The sequence below is a fragment of the Tachyglossus aculeatus genome, chromosome 1, assembly GCF_015852505.1.
Source record: "Tachyglossus aculeatus isolate mTacAcu1 chromosome 1, mTacAcu1.pri, whole genome shotgun sequence".
NCBI lineage: Eukaryota > Metazoa > Chordata > Mammalia > Monotremata > Tachyglossidae > Tachyglossus > Tachyglossus aculeatus.
In genome coordinates, this window is record NC_052066.1 from 22,491,599 (window position 1) to 22,513,128 (window position 21,530).

General features: G+C 44.6%; 1 protein-coding gene across 7 annotated transcripts in view; it reads right to left on the minus strand.

Moving 5' to 3' along the window:
* The window catches only part of ARMC8 (armadillo repeat containing 8), a 159,125-nt gene that overhangs the window by 47,436 nt on the left and 90,159 nt on the right, over positions 1–21,530 (minus strand). For all 7 annotated transcript variants that reach the window (XM_038765421.1, XM_038765417.1, XM_038765496.1 and 4 more), the window contains 3 exons: positions 12,760–12,820; positions 7,559–7,759; positions 7,055–7,150 (listed from right to left, as the gene is read on the minus strand). In XM_038765421.1, coding sequence (XP_038621349.1) covers positions 7,055–7,150; positions 7,559–7,759; positions 12,760–12,820 — 358 coding nt within the window. The remainder of the gene's footprint in view (positions 1–7,054; positions 7,151–7,558; positions 7,760–12,759; positions 12,821–21,530) is intronic.

Sequence of the window (21,530 nt, forward strand, 5' to 3'; positions counted from 1 at the left end):
ACATATCAGAGTTACACAGACGGCAAGTTGTAAACCCTTTCTAAAAAGTCATCCCCCTGTTGTCCTAATGCCCGCCTGAACTAAGGAATCTGGATAAAGTCTAGATGACAGAAATTCCACCCCTAACAGAACGATTGAAGACGCAAGCATCTGAAAAAGGGTTTCAAAGGATGCGAGGATCTATCCCGATACAAAATTTCCAGCCGAAAGGGAAAGTGCTTTTTAAATTTAAAGCTGGAATGAGCTCTAAAATGCCTCTGGATTCACTGTTTTTTGACGGCGGGACTAGAAATGTCTTCCTCCATCTCTGGACTGTTGAGAAGCAGCGTGGCCTAACGGAAAAACCACGGCCCGGGAGTCGGAGGACCTGGGTTTTAATCCCAGCTCGACCTCTGGCCCGCTGAGTCATTTAATTTCGCTGGGCCTCCGTCTCCCGATCTGTAAAACGGGGATTCAATACCTGCTCTTCCTCCTCCTTAGACTGTGAGCCCCACGTGGGACAGGGCTGGGTTCGACTTTATTATCATGACTCCATCCCAGTCTCTGGACAGCGATCGGCCCACGTCAAGTGCTTCACTGTTGGTGTTAGAAGCGATTCTAGAGCACAGCATTCTTTCCTTTCGTCGTATCGGCCTTACAGAAAAACCAACGAATGAGCCCCGTCCATCCAGGCCACTGGGCAGGGTTCTCTATTGGCATCGAAGGTGGCCGCCTGTCCTGGCTGCCGTTGGTAAGCAGCATCCCAAATGTGCTTTCTGGTCCCTTGAAGGTACGGCACAGTGGAGCAAGACTAAGCGAGGAACAGCACACGTTGGCCAGAGGGGCTGGTTCCGAAGGAAGGAGCCAGCAAAGGATGATGACGATGGCATTTATTAAACGCTTACTATGTGCAAAGCACTGTTTTAAGCGCTGGGGAGGTTTCAAGGTGATCAGTTGTCCCATGGGGAGCTCACAGTCATCCCCACTTTACAGATGAGGTAACTGAGGCCCACAGAAGTGAAGTGACTTGCCTAAAGTCACACAGCTGACAACTGGCGGAGCCGGGATTCGAACCCACGGCCTCTGACTCCAAAGCCCGGGCTCTTTCCACTGAGCCACGCTGCTTCTCACACGCCTTTGGCTCCCCCCTTGCTCTGCCCGCTGATCCAACTTCTGCCAGGACCACGGATCGTTTAGACCTCCTGGCCCTACAATCGGAAGGAGGAAGAAAAGGGTGATCTCTCCAGTGCGACTCCATCCCATGAGGCCTTTATACCCTGGGTGAGAGTTCACTGAGGATGATCCCAAGTTATGGGAAAAGGAGAAAACAGCTGGGAATCGTACAGAGCAAAAGGAAAATGGGATTTTTTTTTAAAAAAAACTTGAATGCAGTTATAAAAATTGGAAGGAGGTGCGACGGTCAGATAGATGCTGCGGCCACTAGGCCCTCTGACCGTGTCTCTCTCAGATGTCCCATTTGGGCAAGGGATCGACCACAATCCCATCGGGAAGAAGGCCCCGGCTTAAGGAAGAGGAGCACTTGTCGGGGCTCCTCTGCCTCACAATCTCCAGGGACAGTATTCAATCTAGGACACTGGCCCTCTGACATAGAACAGCAGTCAATATTCTCATTGAGGAATCATTGTAAAAAGCATTGTTGCCTCTGATACCGCCAATCAAATAATCTACAGCCCCCTTATCTGCTCAATAATAATTTCCACCATCATATTTATTTCCAAATGGCAGCAGAGCCCAACCCGCTTAGCTTCCAAGTCATTAACAATTTTCGGCTTCAGAGAACTCTCTGAGATTACACTGTCAACTACACGTCACTGGAACGGGGGCAAAGGCTACTCTTGCAACCAAGGTCTAGATATTTCTTAGGGGTTTTATTACGTACTGATTAAACCGCAACCTCAACAGCCACGATGGCAGGAAAACCGCAAATTCACATTTGAATGGTTTGGAGAGCATCTGGGCCCTTGACCATAAACTGCATAGCGGCCCATCCTTCCATCTGAATTTAATCTTCCTTTCAGAAATGTCTGCCTTAACCCTAAAACACTACCACTTTCCCTTCTTTTGAATAAAGGCAAGGTCAAAGTCCCAGCATTACAACAATTGACAAAACTAACTGTTGTCTGAAAACTCATCTAAAATACTTACCTACAATGGACAGCACAAGGTTAATTTGTTTTAAAATTATCTGAATATTCTGACCCAAGGCCAAAAACCACACCAAGTTAGAACTTCAAGTAATACGTTCATCTAGAACCAGAAAAAAGTACAGTAATTTCAAGGCTAAAGAGTGGAACGGCATAAAACCCAACGATTCCAGCTGGTGGGTCTAACATTCAAGCTAAACCACAGAAATGCATTTGCCTTGGAGAAACACTTTGAGGAAGAGGGATTCTCGAATTTCTACATTTTGTTCTCTTTTTTTTTTAACCAACTCTGTCTACCAACAAAGAAGATAACCAACATTCACAGTTCAGTTACATACAGAAAATAGAACTTCACTTGGTTAACAGAGAGACAAGGTGAAACAGAAGATCTTATCAGAAGGGCTCTCGCCACACAAAATATTTGCCAAGCATTTTCTATAGCAGAATGCCATCCTCCCACCATCAAGAGAAAACAGCCCTACATTTTTCCAAGATACTGAAGACTCACATATGATTTTAGACTACAAAACGTAAATAAGCCTCACGATACCCAGCAGGGCAGGGAACAGGTGCATTTAGGATAAGCTCGGATTTCAGAAAAACGATGACACTTTTTGGAGCCCGGGCACACAACAGGGGAGACTTATGTTTATTTTCGATAACAGAGGTTTATGCTGTTTGACCTCCTCACCCTTGCCTTCTGTCTTCCCCATCTAAGGGAGTGGCATTTCACAAAAAGAGCGATGTGCTCTTAAAAGAAAACGACAACAGGTTAGAAACAAATATTACCAATCCCATTTCATTCCAACGGCGGCGGGGACCTAAAACCAGCCTAGGAAGAAAAGGCATTTAACCTCCTGGGAAGCAAAACGCGTCGATAAATATGAAACCTAGAATAAATAAATCCATTAAACAGAATAAACGTGAAGAATGTGATGATCCAGAACGGACCTGAAAGAATCAATGTAGTCACTTAGAAATACGGTCTACCTGATATGACTTAGATTAATAGCGACGGCACTGACTGAACAGCTCCTGGGTATCGTGGACTGTACTAAACTTGGTTTAACGAGCTTTCCCAACTGTACGAGCAAAGTTGACCAGAAAATCCTTTCAGCCATTTCCGCTCCTAATCTCCTTCCTCTGCAAATCCCCTCAATTTCCTTTTCCTATTTATCCTTTATTGTCTTTTCTGCAAGACAGCTCTATAAGTAGCCAAATGTTAATAAGGAGGAAGGTTCATGCAATAAAAAAAGTTCAATCAGCAACACGTATCATTTCACTTGCCCCTTTCCTAGCCTGTGGGGGGAAAAGGAAGCTAAGTGGAAATATCCCCACTTTCCTTCTACTTTTCTATTCATGCTCTCTCCCACTTAAACGGGAACCAAAAAGGTGGGGGGAAAACAAACATATTCTCTCAACGTTTACCCACTTTCACAGACGCCGCGGGCTGGATCGTGGTTTACAAGGAAAGAAGTCTGGATTTTTGTCCATTGAGGACCAACAGAAATTCAACTGACCTTCCATTTTGTTTCCTATCACATACCTACTATTCAAACAAGTCAAAGACTGAAGACTGGGGCAAACGCTACATGTCCAGTTGAATTTACGGTTGCCCTTCCAAAGAGTAAACTACATTGCCCATTTGTAAACCCTTCCCAACCGGCTCTGAAGATGATTCTGGCAGGACAGAAAAACTAACAATCTCAGCCTCTCGGGACTAGAAACTAAATGATTTATTCTAGTAGAATCGATGTCCATTTCAATTACGATACCAAAACAATTATGGAGACTTTAGAGCAATCAAAATATGAATTTTTTTTTTTTTACTGTCCTTAAGGCCAGACACTGGATCAGTTTGGGATTAATATTTACATAACCTTTCAAAACACCTAGAGCAAATCCAATCGCTATGGATGTTTTGGACCTGCAACACAATGAATACGAACATTTTAAAATCAAACCGTGTCAACCATCTGGTTTCCGCAACCTACGCGAAAAATCAAATAACAGTCAAAGGCACAAGTGTGAATTAGAACTATGGTACAGATACGGCAAACCCAAACCTGTCCACGTATTAGCATTAACAGAAGTGAACACTTGGGAAAAAAGCAGTTGTTATTCAGTGTTGTCTACATAAGCTTTTCGAAGCTTTACTGGTCTCAGAATTTCAAAAGGTTCTCCTCACCAAAGTTCTTTTCGATTTTCTGTTGCATAATATTTTTCAGTAGTTACTCTGTATTACTGAGATGTTTATCTTCATGGAAAGTGAGGGGAAGGCTTTACAGATAACTTTAACGCACTAAATGGCCTGCACGAGATTGAAAAATCTTAACACCTTCCGGGCTCCTCCTGTTCCCTCTCCCCTCCCCTTATCAGCGAGGAGTTTCGTTTCAGTCATATCTTAACCTTAAATCCATGATTTACAAAACTTGTTTTCTGACACGATGATGCAGGTTTTAATTCACCTACAAAACATTTATTGCTACATAGGGAAACCAAACCGCACACTGGATACAACTACCACCTTCAAATGCAGTTTCTGCTAAAGTTAATTGTCTTTCCCTAGCCTAGCGTACGTAAGAGAACCCCACGCTATTCAGCACAGCATAACAACAATTCATAACTACAATTTATGTTTTATTTCTACAGATAGGTTCAAGGAGAAAGATGGAGAAAAGACACACATGTACTTTGAAAAAAAAAACGATTAAGCCACTATATATTGCAATTAAAAATGCAAAACATATTACAAATTAAGTCACCCATTCAAAAATAGCATTTTATTGGAAAACAAAAGGTACACAAAAATACACACAAAAACATTCTCTGTTTAACGTTGACCTGTCTCTTAAATCTCTTAAGACACTTTTCTTAAAAGGTTCAGTGAATTTGGATTCAATTGGCAAAAATACATCTCCTGTATCCTAAAAGCCTATCACACCAGCCTGTAAAAGCTCTTTAAAGTACTACCACAATCATTTGGGAAACTCAGACCCATTTAACATTCCGTTAGCAAAATACCTGAACTCCGGAACCTCTCTCAACTCCAGACAGTCTATATGAAAAGCGGTAGGATGTTTGAATGTTAAACAATTTGCAGGCACTCAATATTCTAAATAAACAGGGATGAGAGTAAAGTGATGAGTTGCATTTGGTTTTTGTTGTTGTTGCTTTTACCCTACACGGGAGCATTCAGGGAAGCTTTTTTTAAAATGGCATTTATTCAGCACTTACTATGCACCAGGCACTCTACTAAGTGCTGCAGTAGATGAGACAATCAATTTGGACAATCTGAATCCCCGTTTTACAAATGTGGTCACTGAGGCCCGGAGAAGTTAAGTGACTTGTCCAAGGTCACACAGCAGACCAATGGCAGTGTCAGGATTAGAACCCAGGTCCTGCCAACTCCCAAGCCGGGGCTCTATCCACTAGGCCACGCTGCTTCGGAAACGCCCGAGTCTCTCGGCAAAATAGAATCGTTTGTTCGGACCGCGTGGACAATTTCAGTGGCCATGTCTATAGAATAAAGTCACTTTCCGAGACAGAGACGGGGCATCATTTCAGAGTGAGCTGGACCTGAAGGAGTGGTTTCGTCTATGGAGTCTGGAGATGTAAAACCGATTTTCAGAGATACTTACCGCAGGATCTTTATGATCGAAACCTGTTATCGGGACGCAATGAGAACGCCCGAATCATGTCATGTAGCATGCTAGTCCTGCTTTTTTTGTGGTCCCTATAAAAACCCGTTCACCTGTCGTTGTGGGCAGGGCATCTGCCTGTTATATTGCTCTGTCGCACTCTCTCCAGCGCTTAATCCAGTGCTCTGCACAAAGTAAGTGCTCAATAAACCCGACTGGCTGACTAAATCACTGTTTCTTTTCCGGGTGGGTCGTCGACCGGCTCTTGAGAATTCACCGACTCCGCAAAGCCTTTCTTGCCAGCACTTTCCGGGGTGGCGGGACCCCGCTTTGTGGCCCATCCGTTTTAGGCACGGGATCATTTTCTCACGGTGCGTCTTTGCAGGGACGGATAATGCCAACAAAACAAACGACCGAGTTTGTACCTGGCATGCCCAGTTCTACGGGCGGCTGAAGGCGATTGAACGACAGCCCTTGGACTTAACGGCTGGCGACCCTAAGGCCCCAACTCTCCGCCCTATTCCCTGGTATACCAGCCAGTTCCTTCGGACGCCCCGGCCACGGTGGTATTTTGACTCGTGGCGCCGCTAGCCCTCGGCCGCTTGCCTGGATTGGCTTCTGAACTAGAGATCAGAGAGTGGAGCTGGGGAGTTTGACTAGGCCACGGGCCAACGTGGAAAAGTGCTGAACCATTGAACGCTGTTTTGGGAGCTTGAAAATTCAGGGCACCACTTACTATACCATCAGATCATTATTCCACAAAGCTTTTATTCACACAAAACTTGCACAGTTGCCAAAAGTCCAAACATGACCAGGCCACAGATCGAAGAACAATATACAACAGGAGATTTGAGTTTCTCAGAGGCGGCAGAAAGAAAGTATTCCATAAATAACATTTACAATACTAGTGTTTCGTTTGTCAAGGTGTCCGACGCTTCACAGTGCTAGATTAGATTTCACTGGAACACATGCAGGCAATGGGCAACAGAAGGATCCATATTAATGTCACAGAGAAGCACACCGGTTATTTGTCATTCCGACACGTTCATGCCACACTGTGTTTCTAAAAGCAAAACCACCACCACCGACAACAAAAAAAAAAAACAAAACAAATCCGCGTCCCATTCATTCTTCAATTACGCTTTTAGTCCCTCCGCTTTATTATAGTCAAAGAGTCACTGTTAACGCTCTTCACCGTGACTTTCAGGTTGATGTCACTCCCTGCCTGCTGGCTGTCAGGACCGGGGGACGCCCCTCTCCCAGACTCACCTTCTTCCGGATGTCTTCGTCGTTTGCTCCGAGAGAGGCGTACAGCTTGAAGGCGGCCTGGCGCAGTTCGTGGGCGTGCTTTAAGTCGTGGTCCAGCTAGTGAGAGGAAAGACAAGAGCGAGTGTCTCAATCGGCTCAAGGATGACATTTGCAGCTGTCGCTCGAAAGAGCCGCTACCCGAGCCATCTGAGGAGCAAACTCGGGAGAGTATTTTGAAACCTAGGAGACACCCAGAGATTTCCAAGGGGTCTCTGATGGCTTTTGCACCTTTCCTTTCTGTCAGGGGATAGGGCGGGCGGGCGGGGAGAGGAGGGAGGAGGCTGCTGCTTCTTGCCTCCCTGAATACTTGCTCTGCAACAACTGCTCAGATTTGGATCTTAAAAGACTGCCGTCGACAAAAACCCCGGGGACTCAGAGCGGCGCAACTCTCATACCAAGTCAAGCACTCTAGCGGCTAGCGTGGCCCTGAAAAGCGCGGGCTTCCACAACGGACGGAAAACGTACCCTTTTGATATCTGTGATTGCGCTGACTGAACTGGGATACTTGAAGTAATCCGCAAGCATGGCGATGAGGTGATCCGTAATGCTGGCGATTCTCTGCAGTTCGACATCCGGCTCAATCAGATAGGCGAGCGTTTCGGCCCCTTCCACTCGCTCCTCCAGTAATCTCTCCTTGCTACACATCCGGACCAGACAAGGCAATGTCTGAAAAGTATAAGGAATAGCTGGGATTTTTTTCCCCGCTGGAGGATACTAAAGGGAGGAATCACAATTTCTTCTACAAACATTTACTAAAATGATTATTATTTTTAAAAAACCCCAAAACTCCACAAATTCACTTCTACAAATTAAATAACCCAAGACCAAAGGACGAAAGGGGCAATGAAAGAGTTTCTGAAGCGCCTTCTTGTTTGTAAAGCATATTTGGGAAAAAATGACCCTGAGCTATCCAGATGTGGCCTCAGGGATGGGCGGGAGGATTCCTGGATTATTATGGTATTTGTTGAGCGCTTACTATGTGTCAAGCACTGTTCTAAGCGCTAGGGTAGATACAAGCTAATCAGGTTGGACACAATCCCCGTCCCACTTGGGGCTCCCAGTCTTAATCCTCCTTTTACAGCTGAGGTAACTGAGGCCCAGAGAAGTGAATTGACTAGCCCAAGGTCACACAGCAGACATGTGGCGGAGCCGGGATAAGAACCCAGGTCCTTCTGACTCCCAAGCCTGTGCTCTATCCACCAGGCCACGCTGCTTCCCTGGATAAAATATTCCAGCGTGGATTTCCGTTCCCTACTCTCAGGATGCACTAGTGAAATGTGGCCGCCTGCTCTTACTGAACTATCAGTTAGGGAGATCACAATAAAAGGAATAATAATAATAATAATGATGGCATTTACTAAGCACTTACTATGTGCAAAGCACTGTTCAAGAACCGTGATTCTATTCCCTGTTCAGCAGGTACAGAGTGGCTCTGCAAAGACTGCTTAATCTGAGCCACATCTTGTCCAGGATAAGCAATCCGTTCATCAATCAGTGGTGTTTATTGAGCGCTTACTCTGTGCAGTGCAATCAATTCACCCATCAATCACTTACTGAGCACTTACTGTGGGCAGAGCACTGTATTAAGCGCTTGGGACAGTCCGGTTGAACAACCTAACAGACACATTCCCTGCCCACAAGGAGTTTACAGTCTAGAGCGCTGTACTAAGTGCGTGGAAAAGTATAGTACAGTGGAATCAAGCTGTAAAACGGATGCTGTCCTCGAGAAGGGCACGTATAAAATGAACGCTAACAGAGCACTGAGTTCCCCGAATAAAGGAATGCTACACTGAGAAGCAGGGTGGCCGAATGGAGAGACCACGGGCGTGGGAGTCAGAAGGACCTGGGTTCTAATCCCGGCTCCGCCACTTGTCTGCTGTGTGACCTTGGACAAATCGCTTCACTTCTCTGGGCCTCAGTCACCTCATCTGTAAAATGGGATTAAGCCTGTGAGCCCCAGGCGGGACAGGGACCGATTTGCTTGTATCCACCCCAGCCGTTAGTACAGTGCCTGGCACAGAGTAAGCACTTCACGAGCACCACCGATATTATTATTATTAAATTTGCTCTCCTTGAGAAAGGCATATATGAAATCGAATGGTAAGACTCCATTCTGAGTTCCTTTGAGAAAGGAACTATAAGATATTTCTTCTTATTCTGAATAAAAACGAATACGAAATGGAAAGCAACCACTTCAGAACTATAAAGGCAGAGGAACCATTCCAGAGGTTTCAATTTCAAAGCCAAAAAAAAAAGAGCAATTTTTACAATTACACCCAGTTCTCCTACAACACAGAGGTTGTGTTTCTACACAACCCAGCACTACGGAAAACTCGTGCTGTCTTAACCATGCGTCCCAATGCTGCGTGCACAAACTGTTTCTTTCAATGTCGCGGTCTATCTAAACAGGCTTGTGTCGAACAGATTAAATTCCCTAATAACGTTCCAGCCGAAAGCTGTAATGAAAATATCCGCTATGGCAGAACTGGGTGAATGTAATTTTGACCTAATTTAAATGATTTAAACAAAAATACTTCTGGCTTTCAAAACAGTGATCACTGAACTTAGCTCTTATTATACTGAGTATTTATGAGCCCGTTTTTGGGTAGGGACCGTTTCTATGTTGCCGATTTGTAATAATAATAATAATGATGGCATTTGTTAAGCGCTTACTATGTGCAAAGGACTTTTCTAAGCGCTGGGGGGGATACAAGGTCATCCCACGTGAGGCTCACAGTCTTCGTCCCAATTTTACAGATGAGGTAACAGGCACAGAGAAGTTAAGTGACTTGCCCAAAGTCACACAGCTAACAATTGGTGGAGGCCGGATTCGAACCCATGACCTCTGACTCCAAAGTCCGGGCTCTTTCCACTGAGCCACGCTGATTTGTACTTCCCAAGCATTTAGTACAGTGCTCTGCACACAGTAAGCGCTCAATACGATTGAATGAACCCTGAAAATGGTTTTGGTTTTTTTTTTTTGCACACATAAAATTTGTCCAGAGCTTTCTACTCATTCACTTTACCTTTCAGTTTCCATAATTTGCAAATATCACACCCAGGACTCTAACTAGTCAGTCAGAGCAGCCCAGCTTTTCTTTTTAAAGACAGCCGAAGAGTCTCAGGCGCAAGATCAATCACTATTACCCTGTTCGACTTCCAAACCGGAGAACTCTTATAAAAGACGGTTTAGAAAATTATCTCCCTGACACAAATCCCACTGAGCGGACGCTGAGGTCTACAGCCAACTCTTGAGTATCCACAGAGGGGGAGAAAAAAAGCCTGATTTCCAGCAAGAATATGCTGAGTGTGACTCATCCGCTACCTTTGATTCCTCCAGAAGCACCCCTGGCGATAGAGGAACGTGTGGAATAATAATAATAATGGCATTTATTAAGCGCTTACTATGTGCAAAGCACTGTTCTAAGCGCTGGAGAGGTTGCAAGGTGATCAGGTTGTCCCACGGGGGGCTCACAATCTCAATCCCCATTTTACAGATGAGGTAACTGAGGCACAGAGAAGTTAAGTGATTGGCCCAAAGTCACACAGCTGACAATTGGTGGAGCCGGGATTCGAACCCCTGACCTCTGACTCCAAAGCCCGGGCTCTTTCCACTGAGCCAAGCTGCTCAGAATACTGAAATCTGGTCAGAATGTACAATTTAACGAGCCGTCTCAACATCCTCCCCTATTAAACCGTTGACCAGAGCTGCTGACGAGTCACAACTGAGTGAATTTGGGTGTTATCCCCTCCTCCCTACCTGCACTCCAGTGAATCAATCAATCAATCAATCGTATTTATTGAGCGCTTACTATGTGCAGAGCACTGTACTAAGCGCTTGGGAAGTACAAATTGGCATCACATAGAGACAGTCCCTACCCAACAGTGGGCTCACAGTCTAAAAGGGGGAGACAGAGAACAGAACCAAACATACCAACAAAATAAAATAAGTAGGATAGAAATGTACAAGTAAAATAAATAAATAAATAAATAAATAGAGTAATAAATATGTACAACCATATATACATATATACAGGTGCTGTGGGGAAGGGAAGGAGGTAAGATGGGGGGATGGAGAGGGGGACGAGGGGGAGGAGGGGCATACTCTGTGCATATAGTGAACCGTGCTCGGCGCTTAGAACAGTGCTTGCACATAGTAAGCGCTTAATAAATGCCATCATCATCATTATTATTATTATTATGAAGGCTGTCAGAGCTCAAAAGGAAAGTTAGATGGACAAGGGGGCAGAGCCAAGAGTCTGAATAATCCAAAAACTGGGCAGCAGACCAGAACTCGGGATTGCCTGGCACACACATATAACACCAGTGGAAAATTTTCCAGGACTCCAGAAACCCGTCTCAGTCCACTAGATTGCCCTTTACTACTTTCTAATGGGACTTGCAATGTTATGTAAGCGCTTAGTACAGTGCTCTGCACACAGTAAGCGCTCAATAAATACGACTGATTATGTAATGTTCCGTTCCTCTCTACAATAAGAATAATAATAATAATAATGGCATTTATTAAGCCATGTACTATGTGCAAAGCACTGTTCTAAGTGCTGGGGAGGTTACTAGGTGATCAGGTTGTCCCACGAGGGGCTCACAGCCTTAATCCCCATTTTACAGATGAGGTCACTGAGGCCCAGAGAGGCTAAGTGACTTGCCCAAAGTCACACAGTTGACAGCTGGCGGAGCCGGGATTTGAACCCATGACCTCTGACTCCAAAGCCCGGGCTCTTTCCACCCACTGTTGGGTAGGGACTGTCTCTATATGTTGCCAACTTGTACTTCCCAAGCGCTTAGTACAGTGTTCTGCACACAGTGAGCGCTCAATAAATACGATTGATTGATTGGCTGATTGATTGAGCCACGCTGCTTCTATACCAAATTCTTTTCTTGATGTACAGGGTTTGACGTATTTCTAACTCGGCTAGCAGAACAATAAAAGGGAAATCCCTATCAGTGCTGGCCGACCATTTTGGAATTTTTAAGGGACGAGTTTTCCCTCAGATTAACTTCTCCACTACTTATTCGTGCTTTTATTTGCATTGGTTTAGCGAGTCTCTCAATTTTTACATTTTCTGCTGGGGCGTGCAAAAATATCAAGTCCCTTACCTCTACAATGAAAACAGCAATGATTCTCAATTTGCAGATAGAGTATGTTAAAATATGAATGAGAAGGAGCGTGGCACAGTGGAAAGAGCATGGGCTTGGGAGTCAGAGGTCACGGGTTCGAATCCCAGCTCTGCCATTTGTTAGCTGTGCAACTATGGGCAAGTCGCCTAACTTCTCTGTGCCTCAGTTTCCTCATCTGTAAAACGGGGATTAAGATTGTGAGTCCCACGTGGGACAACCTGATCACCCTGTATCCCCCCAGCGCTTAGAGCAGTGCTCTGCATATAGTAAACGCTTAACAAGTACCAACATTATTATTATTTTGCTGTGCATATTTATTTACGAGTCCCCAAATTTTAGAATTACCAGCACACACATTTTTCACTGGGTCTCACACGTCTGGGACATATTTAAGTCCGATGACCACATCTAAATTTTCTACGGTTATCATGGGAGAGGCAGCAAAGGATTAACGTGTTTTGCTCAATTTTTGACTGAAGAACTTTCAAACCTTGGCATGTTTTCCCATTATAGTGTAACCAACTCACCTTTAATACAATACAGTTATCGTCTGTACGAATGGCCCCAGCTCTGCACATGTAAGTCAGGCTGGAATAAGATGGTAGAAGGTAAATTCACTACCTGTTTTTAACAACTTCAAAAGTATGCAATTTTTTCTTCGAGACTTTCTGTGGCAAATGACTGATTATTAAACCTAATTCTGTGGCGTAAGTTTCAACTTTATTTTCCGGGGCTCGGCTACAGAGACCTCCCACAATAAAATCTAGTTATGTTTACGCAATTCCCAGGATCTCGGCAAAAAACCTAGACATAAACCAAAGTGAAATGGTTATATTCAGCAATGAATACAGCATTTAGAGCAAAAAACCCAAACTCTATTAATACGATACTTTAACCGTAATTAACATGGTATTCTAAAGTTCCCACTGCAACGCACATTTCTTACCATTTTATTACTACTTTAAAATGATCTTCGTAAGTTGAGAAATGACTTTACTCATTGGGGCCGTGACTATGGAATGGGGTCAAATTCATATAACACAAAATCAAAGAGATGGAAGGAATTTCAAAACGTCGTCTGGTCCGTCCCTTGCTTCCGGGCGGGAGACTGACTGACTTAAGCGTCCATGAGACATCAATCGATCGATCAGTGGTATTTATTGAGAGCTTACTATAATAATAATAATAATAATGGTATTTATTAAGCACTTACTATGTGCAAAGAACTGTTAAAAGCACTGGGGAGGTTACAAGGCGATCAGGTTGTCCCACAGGGGGCTCACAGTCTTCATCCCCATTTTACAGATGAGGTCACTGAGGCCCAGAGAAGTTAAGTGACTTGCCCAAAGTCACCCAGCTGACAATTGGCGGAGCCGGGATTTGAACCCATGACCTCTGACTCCAAAGCCCATGCTCTTTCCACTGATCCATGCTGCTTCTCTATGTGCAGAGCATTTTACTACGCGCTTGGGAGAGTACAATACAAGAGGATTAGCAGGCACACTCCCTGCCCATAATAATAATGATGGCATTTATTAAGCGCTTTCTATGTGCAAAGCACTGTTCTAAGCACTGGGGAAGTTACAAGGTGATCAGGCTGTCCCACGGGGGGCTCACAGTCTTAATGCCCATTTTACAGATGAGGTAACTGAGGCACAGAAGAGTTAAGTGACTTGCCCAAAGTCACACAGCTGACAATTGGCGGAGCCAGGATTTGAACCCATGACCTCTGACTCCAAAGCCCGGGCTCTTTCCACTGAGCCATGCAGCGTCTGGAGGACAGTCTAAAGGCACATGGAGGGTCCGTTCTAAAGATCTCCAGAAACTCACACCTAAGTGACCCATTTCAGGGATTAACCAATCAATCAATCGTATTTATTGAGCGCTTATTCGAAAAGTTATTTCGTTCTGCTGACGTTAGCAATCTCTCACCAATTCAAGCAATTCAATTCAATTCAAGCATATTTACTTGGTTCAGTTCTCTAAGAAACATAAAACCAAGTGGTTTATGTCCTCTTACAAACTTCCAGGAAAAGCCATTTACTAAATAACCCCAGAGTTTTCTCTTTTTTCCAGAATAAGTAACCCCACTTTCAGACATTTATTAAATAACCCCAGCGTTTTCTCTTTTTCCAGAATAAGTAACCCCACTTTCAGACATTTATTAAATAACCCCGGAGTTTTCTCTTTTTCCAGAATAAGTAACCCCACTTTCAGACATTTATTAAATAACCCCAGAGTTTTCTCTTTTTCCAGAATAAGTAACCCCACTTTCAGACATTTATTAAATAACCCCCGAGTTTTCTCTTTTTCCAGAACAAGTAACCCCACTTTCAGACATTTATTAAATAGCCCCAGAGTTTTCTCTTTTTCCAGAATAAAGTAACCCCACTTTCTCCATCTCCCCCTCAAAGGACTCATTTTCTATCCCCTCCAGTCATTTTTTATGGTACTTGTTAAGCGCTCACTATGTCCCAAGTACCGTACTAAGAGCTGGGGAAGACACAAGATAATCAGGTTGGATCCAATTTCTTTCCCACGTGGGGCTGCCAGTCTACGTAGGAGCGGGTAGAATTTAATCCCCGTTCAAAAAATAAGGAAACTGAGGCCCGGAGAAGTTAAGGGACTTGCTCAAAGTCACTCAGAAGGGAAGGGGTGGAGCCCAGATTAGAGCCCGGTTCCCCTGATTCCCAGGCTCTTTCCGCTCGGTCCCGCTGCTTTTCCCAACTCCCTTTCCTTGGATGTGCTCTAGTTTTGCTACTTCCTTTTTCAAAAACGGTATTTACGAAGTGCTTCCTATTTGCTGAGCAGGACGAACTACAAATATAGAGCCCAGGCTCAGTCTCTATCCCACAAAGGGCTCCCTCATCTCCTGGGTCCAGGACTCTAATTAAAGGATCGGAGCAATCATCAGCATCATCAATCATCATCAATCGTATTTATTGAGCGCTTACTAGGTGCAGAGCACTGCACTAAGCGCTTGGGAAGTACAAATTGGCAGCATATGGAGACAGTCCCTACCCCACAGTGGGCTCACAGTCTAAAAGGGGGAGACAGAGAACAAAACCAAACACACTAACAAAATAAAATAAATAGAATAGATATGTACAAGTAAAATAAATAGAGTAATAAATATGTACAAACATATATACATATATACAGCAATGCGGAATCGAACGAAAAGAGGACTTCTCCTCTACGGCTAATCGTTTCTACACTATCTTTCTCCACCCAACTTGGCACCGCGACAACAGGCTGCCGGACTTTATGGACCTTGTAGACGCTTTCTGGAACTCTACCCTCTGGGCCGTAAACTCGTCCTCTACACTAAGCTCGTTATGGACAGGGAACATGTCTACCGACCGTCTATTGTACCCTCCCAAGCGCTTAGTACAGTGCTCTGCGCACAGTAAGCGCTCAGTGAATACCGCTGACTGGAGGGATTTCACAAAACTTCGGATAGCGGAAGCCTAGCAGATGAGTGTGACCCTGTGAGGGAATGTCTGAGGGGAGTATATATACGTACATATGTTTGTCCATATTTATTACTCTATTTATTTCTTTTACTTGTACATATCTATTCTATTTATTTTATTTTGTTAGTATGCTTGGTTTTGTCTCCCCCTTTTAGACTGTGAGCCCACTGTTGGGTAGGGACCGTCTCTATATGTTGCCAATTTGGACTTCCCAAGCGCTTAGTCCAGTGCTCTGCACACAGTAAGCGCTCAATAAATATGACTGATGATGATGATGATGAGTACTGTCTCAGGAACATGCCACTTAGGCTTGCTTGTCTTCAGCGTAGTAGTAACAGTATTTATTAAGCCCTTACTGTGTGCAGAGCTCTGCGTTATACTGACCGCTGGGAAAGAGTACCCAGGTGGGAATTAGACACGGGGGCCTGTCCTTGGAGGGGTTCACACTCTAATAATAATAATAATAACAACTGTGGTACTTAATAATAATAATGATAGCATTTACTAAGCGCTTCCTACGTGCAAAGTACTGTTCTAAGCGCTGGGGAGGTTACAAAGTGATCCGGCTGTCCCACGGGGGGCTCACAGTCTTAATCCCCATATTTGCTGAGCACTTCCTATGTGCCGAGCACTGTTTTAAGTGCTGGGGTAGATACTAGATACAAAGTAATCAGGTTGGACACAGTCCCTGTCCTTAATCCCCATTTTACAGCTGAGGGAACTGAGGCTCAGAGAAATGAAGTGAAGAAATGAAGAGAAATGAAGAACAGAAATGAAATGAGAAATGAAAGAATGAAGAGAAATGAAGAAATGAAGACTTGCCCAAGGTCACAGGGCAGACACGTGGCAGAACCGGGATTATCATCATCATCATCAATCGTATTTATTGAGCGCTTACTATGTGCAGAGCACTGTACTAAGCGTTTGGGAAGTACAAATTGGCAACATATAGAACCCACATCCCCTGACGTACAAATATATATACATCTATATATATATATACATGATACGTAAATATATAATTATATTATATATAAATCAATCGTATTTATTGAGCACTTACTGTGTGCAGAGCACTGTACTAAGCGCTTGGGAAGTACAAGTTGGCGACATATAGAGACGGTCCCTACCCAACAGTGGGCTCACAGTCTAGAAGAACTGTTCTCTTTCCACTGGGCCAAGCTGCTTCTATTGAGAACAGAGCTTTGCACATAGTAAGCGCTTAATAAATGCTATCATTATTATTATTATTATTATTTAGAGAAGCAGCATGGCCCAGGGGAAAGAGCCCGGGCTTTGGAGTCAGAGGTCATGGGTTCAAATCCTGGCTCCACCCACTGTCAGCTGTGTGACTTTGGGCAAGTCACTTCACTTCTGTAAAAGTCACCCTCATCTGTAAAATGGGGATCAAGACTGTGAGCCCCTCCGGGGACAACCTGATCACCTTGTAACCTCCCCAGCGCTTAGAACAGTGCTTTGCATGTAGTAAGCGTTTAATAAATGCCATTATTATTATTATTATTATTGTTATCGAGGGTCGGGGTGGGGAAAGAGAACTGGAGACAGAAACATCGGGAGCAGCGAAACACTGAAAACTGAAAACAGCTCAAGGGCCCAAAATAATACACAACATGAAAACAAATGTCAGTAAGGAGCTGTGGCGGGAGGAGCATCGACCCCCGGCCCACGTCCTCCCCCGGGGCCTGGAATGGCCTCCCTCTGCCCATCCACCAAGCTAGCTCTCTTCCTCCCTCCAAGGCCCTACTGAGAGCTCCCCTCCTCCAGGAGGCCTTCCCAGACTGAGCCCCTTCCTTCCTCTCCCCCTCATCCCCCTCTCCATCCCCCCATCTTACCTCCTTCCTTTCCCCACAGCACCTGTTTATATGCATATATGTTTGTACATATTTATTACTCTAGTTATTTATTTATTTATTTTACTTGTACATATCTATTCTATTGATTTTGTTAGTATGTTTGGTTTTGTTCTCTGTCTCCCCCTTTTCGACTGTGAGCCCACTGTTGGGTAGGGACTGTCTCTATATGTTGCCAACTTGTACTTCCCAAGCACTCAGTCCAGTGCTCTGCACACAGTAAGCGCTCAATAAATATGACTGATTGATTGATTGAGGAGCAGAATTTCTCCTCGTGATTCAGGGTCCGCGGCAATGGCTCCTGAGACCGGTAGCTTGCCCAAAGTTGTAGGAGGCCTCAGGCTGCAGGAGCTGTCCTCATTCCGTCCTCATTCCCGCCTCATGGGACGGGGTTTCCTCGGCGGGGCGGATGACGGCTGAAAGACAGGTGGAACCCCCTCGGCGTCCTCCAAGCTTTCCCCGCTCTGAGTTCCAGTTTGTTCATTCATTCAATCGTATTTATTGAGCGCTTACTGCGTGCAGAGCACTGGACTAAGCGCTTGGGAAGTCCAAGTTGGCAACATAGAGAGACGGCCCCTATTCATTTCATTCAGTCGTATTTATTGAGCGCTTACTGTGGGCAGAGCACTGGACTAAGCGCTCGGGAAGTACAAGTTGGCAACATATAGAGACGGTCAATCAATCAATCAATCAATCGTATTTATTGAGCGCTTAATGTGTGCAGAGCACTGGACTAAGCTCTTGGGAAGTCCAAGGTGGCAACATATAGAGACGGTCCCTATTCACTTCATTCAATCGTATTTATTGAGCGCTTACTGTGTGCAGAGCACTGTACTAAGCACTTGGGAAGTCCAAGTTGGCAATATATAGAGACGGTCCCTACCCAACAGTGGGCTCACAGTCTAGAAGGGGGAGACAGAGAACAAAACAAAACATATTCACAGAATAAAGTAATTAGAATAAATATGTACAAATAGAGTAATACATTCATTCAATCGTATTTATTGAGCACTTACTGTGTGCAGAGCACTGTACTAAGCGCTTGGGAAGTACAAAATCAATCAATCAATCATCGTATTTATTGAGCGCTTACTGTGTGCAGAGCACTGTACTGAGTGCTTGGGAAGTACAAGTTGGCAACATCTAGAGACAGTCCCTACCCAACAGTGGGCTCACAGTCTAAAAGGGGGAGACAGAGAACAAAACCAAACATACTAACAAAATAAAGTAAATAGAATAGATATCTACAAGTAAAATAAATAGAGCAATAAATTCATTCATTCATTCAATCGTATTTATTGAGCACTTACTGTGTGCAGAGCACTGTACTAAGCGCTTGGGAAGTCCAAGTTGGCAACATATAGAGACGGTCCCTACCCAACAGTGGGCTCACAGTCTAGAAGGGGGTGACAGAGAACAAAAAAAACCATATTAAGAAAATAAAATGATTAGAATAAATATGTACAAATAAAATAGAGTAATAAATTCATTCATTCATTCAATCGTATTAATTGAGCACTTACTGCGTGCAAGGCACTGTACTAAGCGCTTGGGAAGTACAAGTTGGCAACATACAGAGACGGTCCCTACCCAACAGCGGGCTCACAGTCTAGAAGGGGGAGACAGAGAACAAAACAAAACATATAACAGAATAAAATAATTAGAATAAATATGTACAAATAAAATAGAGTAATAAATATGTACAAACATGTATACATATATACAGGTGCTGTGGGGCAGGGAAGGAGGTAAGGCAGGGGGGATGGGGAGAGGGAGGAGGGGAAGAGGAAGGAAGGGGCCCAGTCTGGGATGAAGACTGTGAGCCCCCCCGTGGGCCAACCTGATCACCTTGTAACCTCCCCAGCGCTTAGAACAGTGCTTTGCACATAGTAAGCGCTTAATAAATGCCATTATTATTATTATTATTATAGAGTTTTAATTCTATTTGTTCTGATGACTTTGACACCTGTCTTCAAGTTTTGTTTTGTTGCCCGTCTCCCCCTTCTAGACTGTGAGCCAGCTGTTGGGTAGGGACCGTCTCTATATGTTGCCGACTTGTACTTCCCAAGCACTTAGTCCAGTGCTCTGCACACAGTAAGTGCTCAATAAATACAACTGAATGAATGAATGCACTCTCAGAGAGGTCAATGGCCGACTGAGCCGTCTATCTCCTTGTGGGAGATCCCACCTGCCCTTTGTGCAATTTACATCCTATGCTTCTGCTTACAAATACCCTGGAGCGTCCTGGGCTTTGCTTTCAGCTCTCGCCCACCTGTGGCTCAGTGGAAAGAGCCCGGGCTTTGGAGTCAGAGGTCATGGGTTCTAATCCCGGCTCCGCCAATTGTCAGCCGTGTGACTTTGGGCAAGTCACTTGAACTTCTCTGGGACTCAGTGACCTCATCTGTAAAATGGGGATGAAGACTGTGAGCCCCCCAGTGGGACAACCTGATCAGCTTGTAACCTCCCCAGTGTTTAGAACAGTGCTTTGCACATAAGCGCTTAATAAATGCCATCATTATTATTATTATTATTGGCTCTGACCCATTTTTTCCTCTCTGTTCCCTTGTGTGCTCCCCTCCCCCACTCCAATACCGTGCCTAGCTACCTTCCGTTAGAGAACCAGCATGGCTCAGTGTAAAGACCACCGACTTGGGAGTTAGAGGTCATGGGTTCTAATCCCGGCTCCACCGCCTTATCGGCTGTGTGACTCTGAGCAAGTCACTTCACTTCTCTGTGCCTCAGTGACCTCATCTGTAAAATGGGGATTAAGACTGTGAGCCCCAAGTGGGACAATCTAATCACCTTGTATCCCCCAACGCTTAGAACAGTGCTTTGCACATAGTAAGCGCTTAATACCATTATTATTATTATTATTATTATTATTATTCCTATGGGCTGCCACCCAGTCCCCAGCCAGAATCACCCTGACGCTACCCTCGGCTCACCCGCTGTCTTTCAGACAATTCCCCTGCCTCCCACAAGCCACTCAAGCGGTACTAATATGTTTTGTTTTGTTGTCTGTCTCCCCCTTCTAGACTGTGAGCCTGCTGTTGCGTAGGGACCAACGCCATATGTTGCCAATTTGTACTTCCCAAGCACTTAGTACAGTGCTCTGCGCACAGTAAGCGCTCAATAAATACGACTGAATGAATGAATGAACTAACCGAGCGCTTCCCGCTCCAGCAGAACACTGTACTAAGCGGTTGGGAGGGTACGACGCAACAACACAACACACACCATCCCTGCCCACAGCGAGCTTTCAGCTCCCACCAGGAATTGGGCCTGTGGAGCGATGAGGAGTTCACCGTTCGACCGACGGCGCTCCCGAGTACCACGCTCTTGTCACAGGAGAGATTCCAGTTCTTAACAGCCGTCCGGGAGTGTGGCCTAGTGGAAAGGCCGGGGGGCTGGGAGGAAGGCGACCCAGGTTCTAGTCTCTATATGTTGCCAGCTTGTACTTCCCAAGCGCTTAGTACAGTGCCCGGCACACGGTAAGCGCTCAATAAATGCAAATGAATGAATGAATGAACAGTCCAATCAATCAATCATATTTATTGAGCGCTTACTATGTGCAGAGCACTGTACTAAGCGCTTGGGAAGGACAAATTGGCAACATATAGAGACAGTCCCTACCCAACATTGGGCTCACAGTCTAAAAGGGGGAGACAGAGAAAAAAAAAACACCAAACATACTAACAAAATAAAATAAATAGAATAGATATGTACAAATAAAATAGAGTAATAAATATGTACAAACATATATACATATATACAGGCGCTGTGGGGAAGGGAAGGAGGTAAGATGGGGGGGATGGAGAGGGGGATGAGGGGGACGAGAGCCTTCTCCCCAAGTACTACTACTAATAAGAATAATTTTGGTATTTGTTAAGCGCTTACTATGTGCCAAGCACTGTTATAATGATAATAATAATAATAGTATTTGTTAAGCGC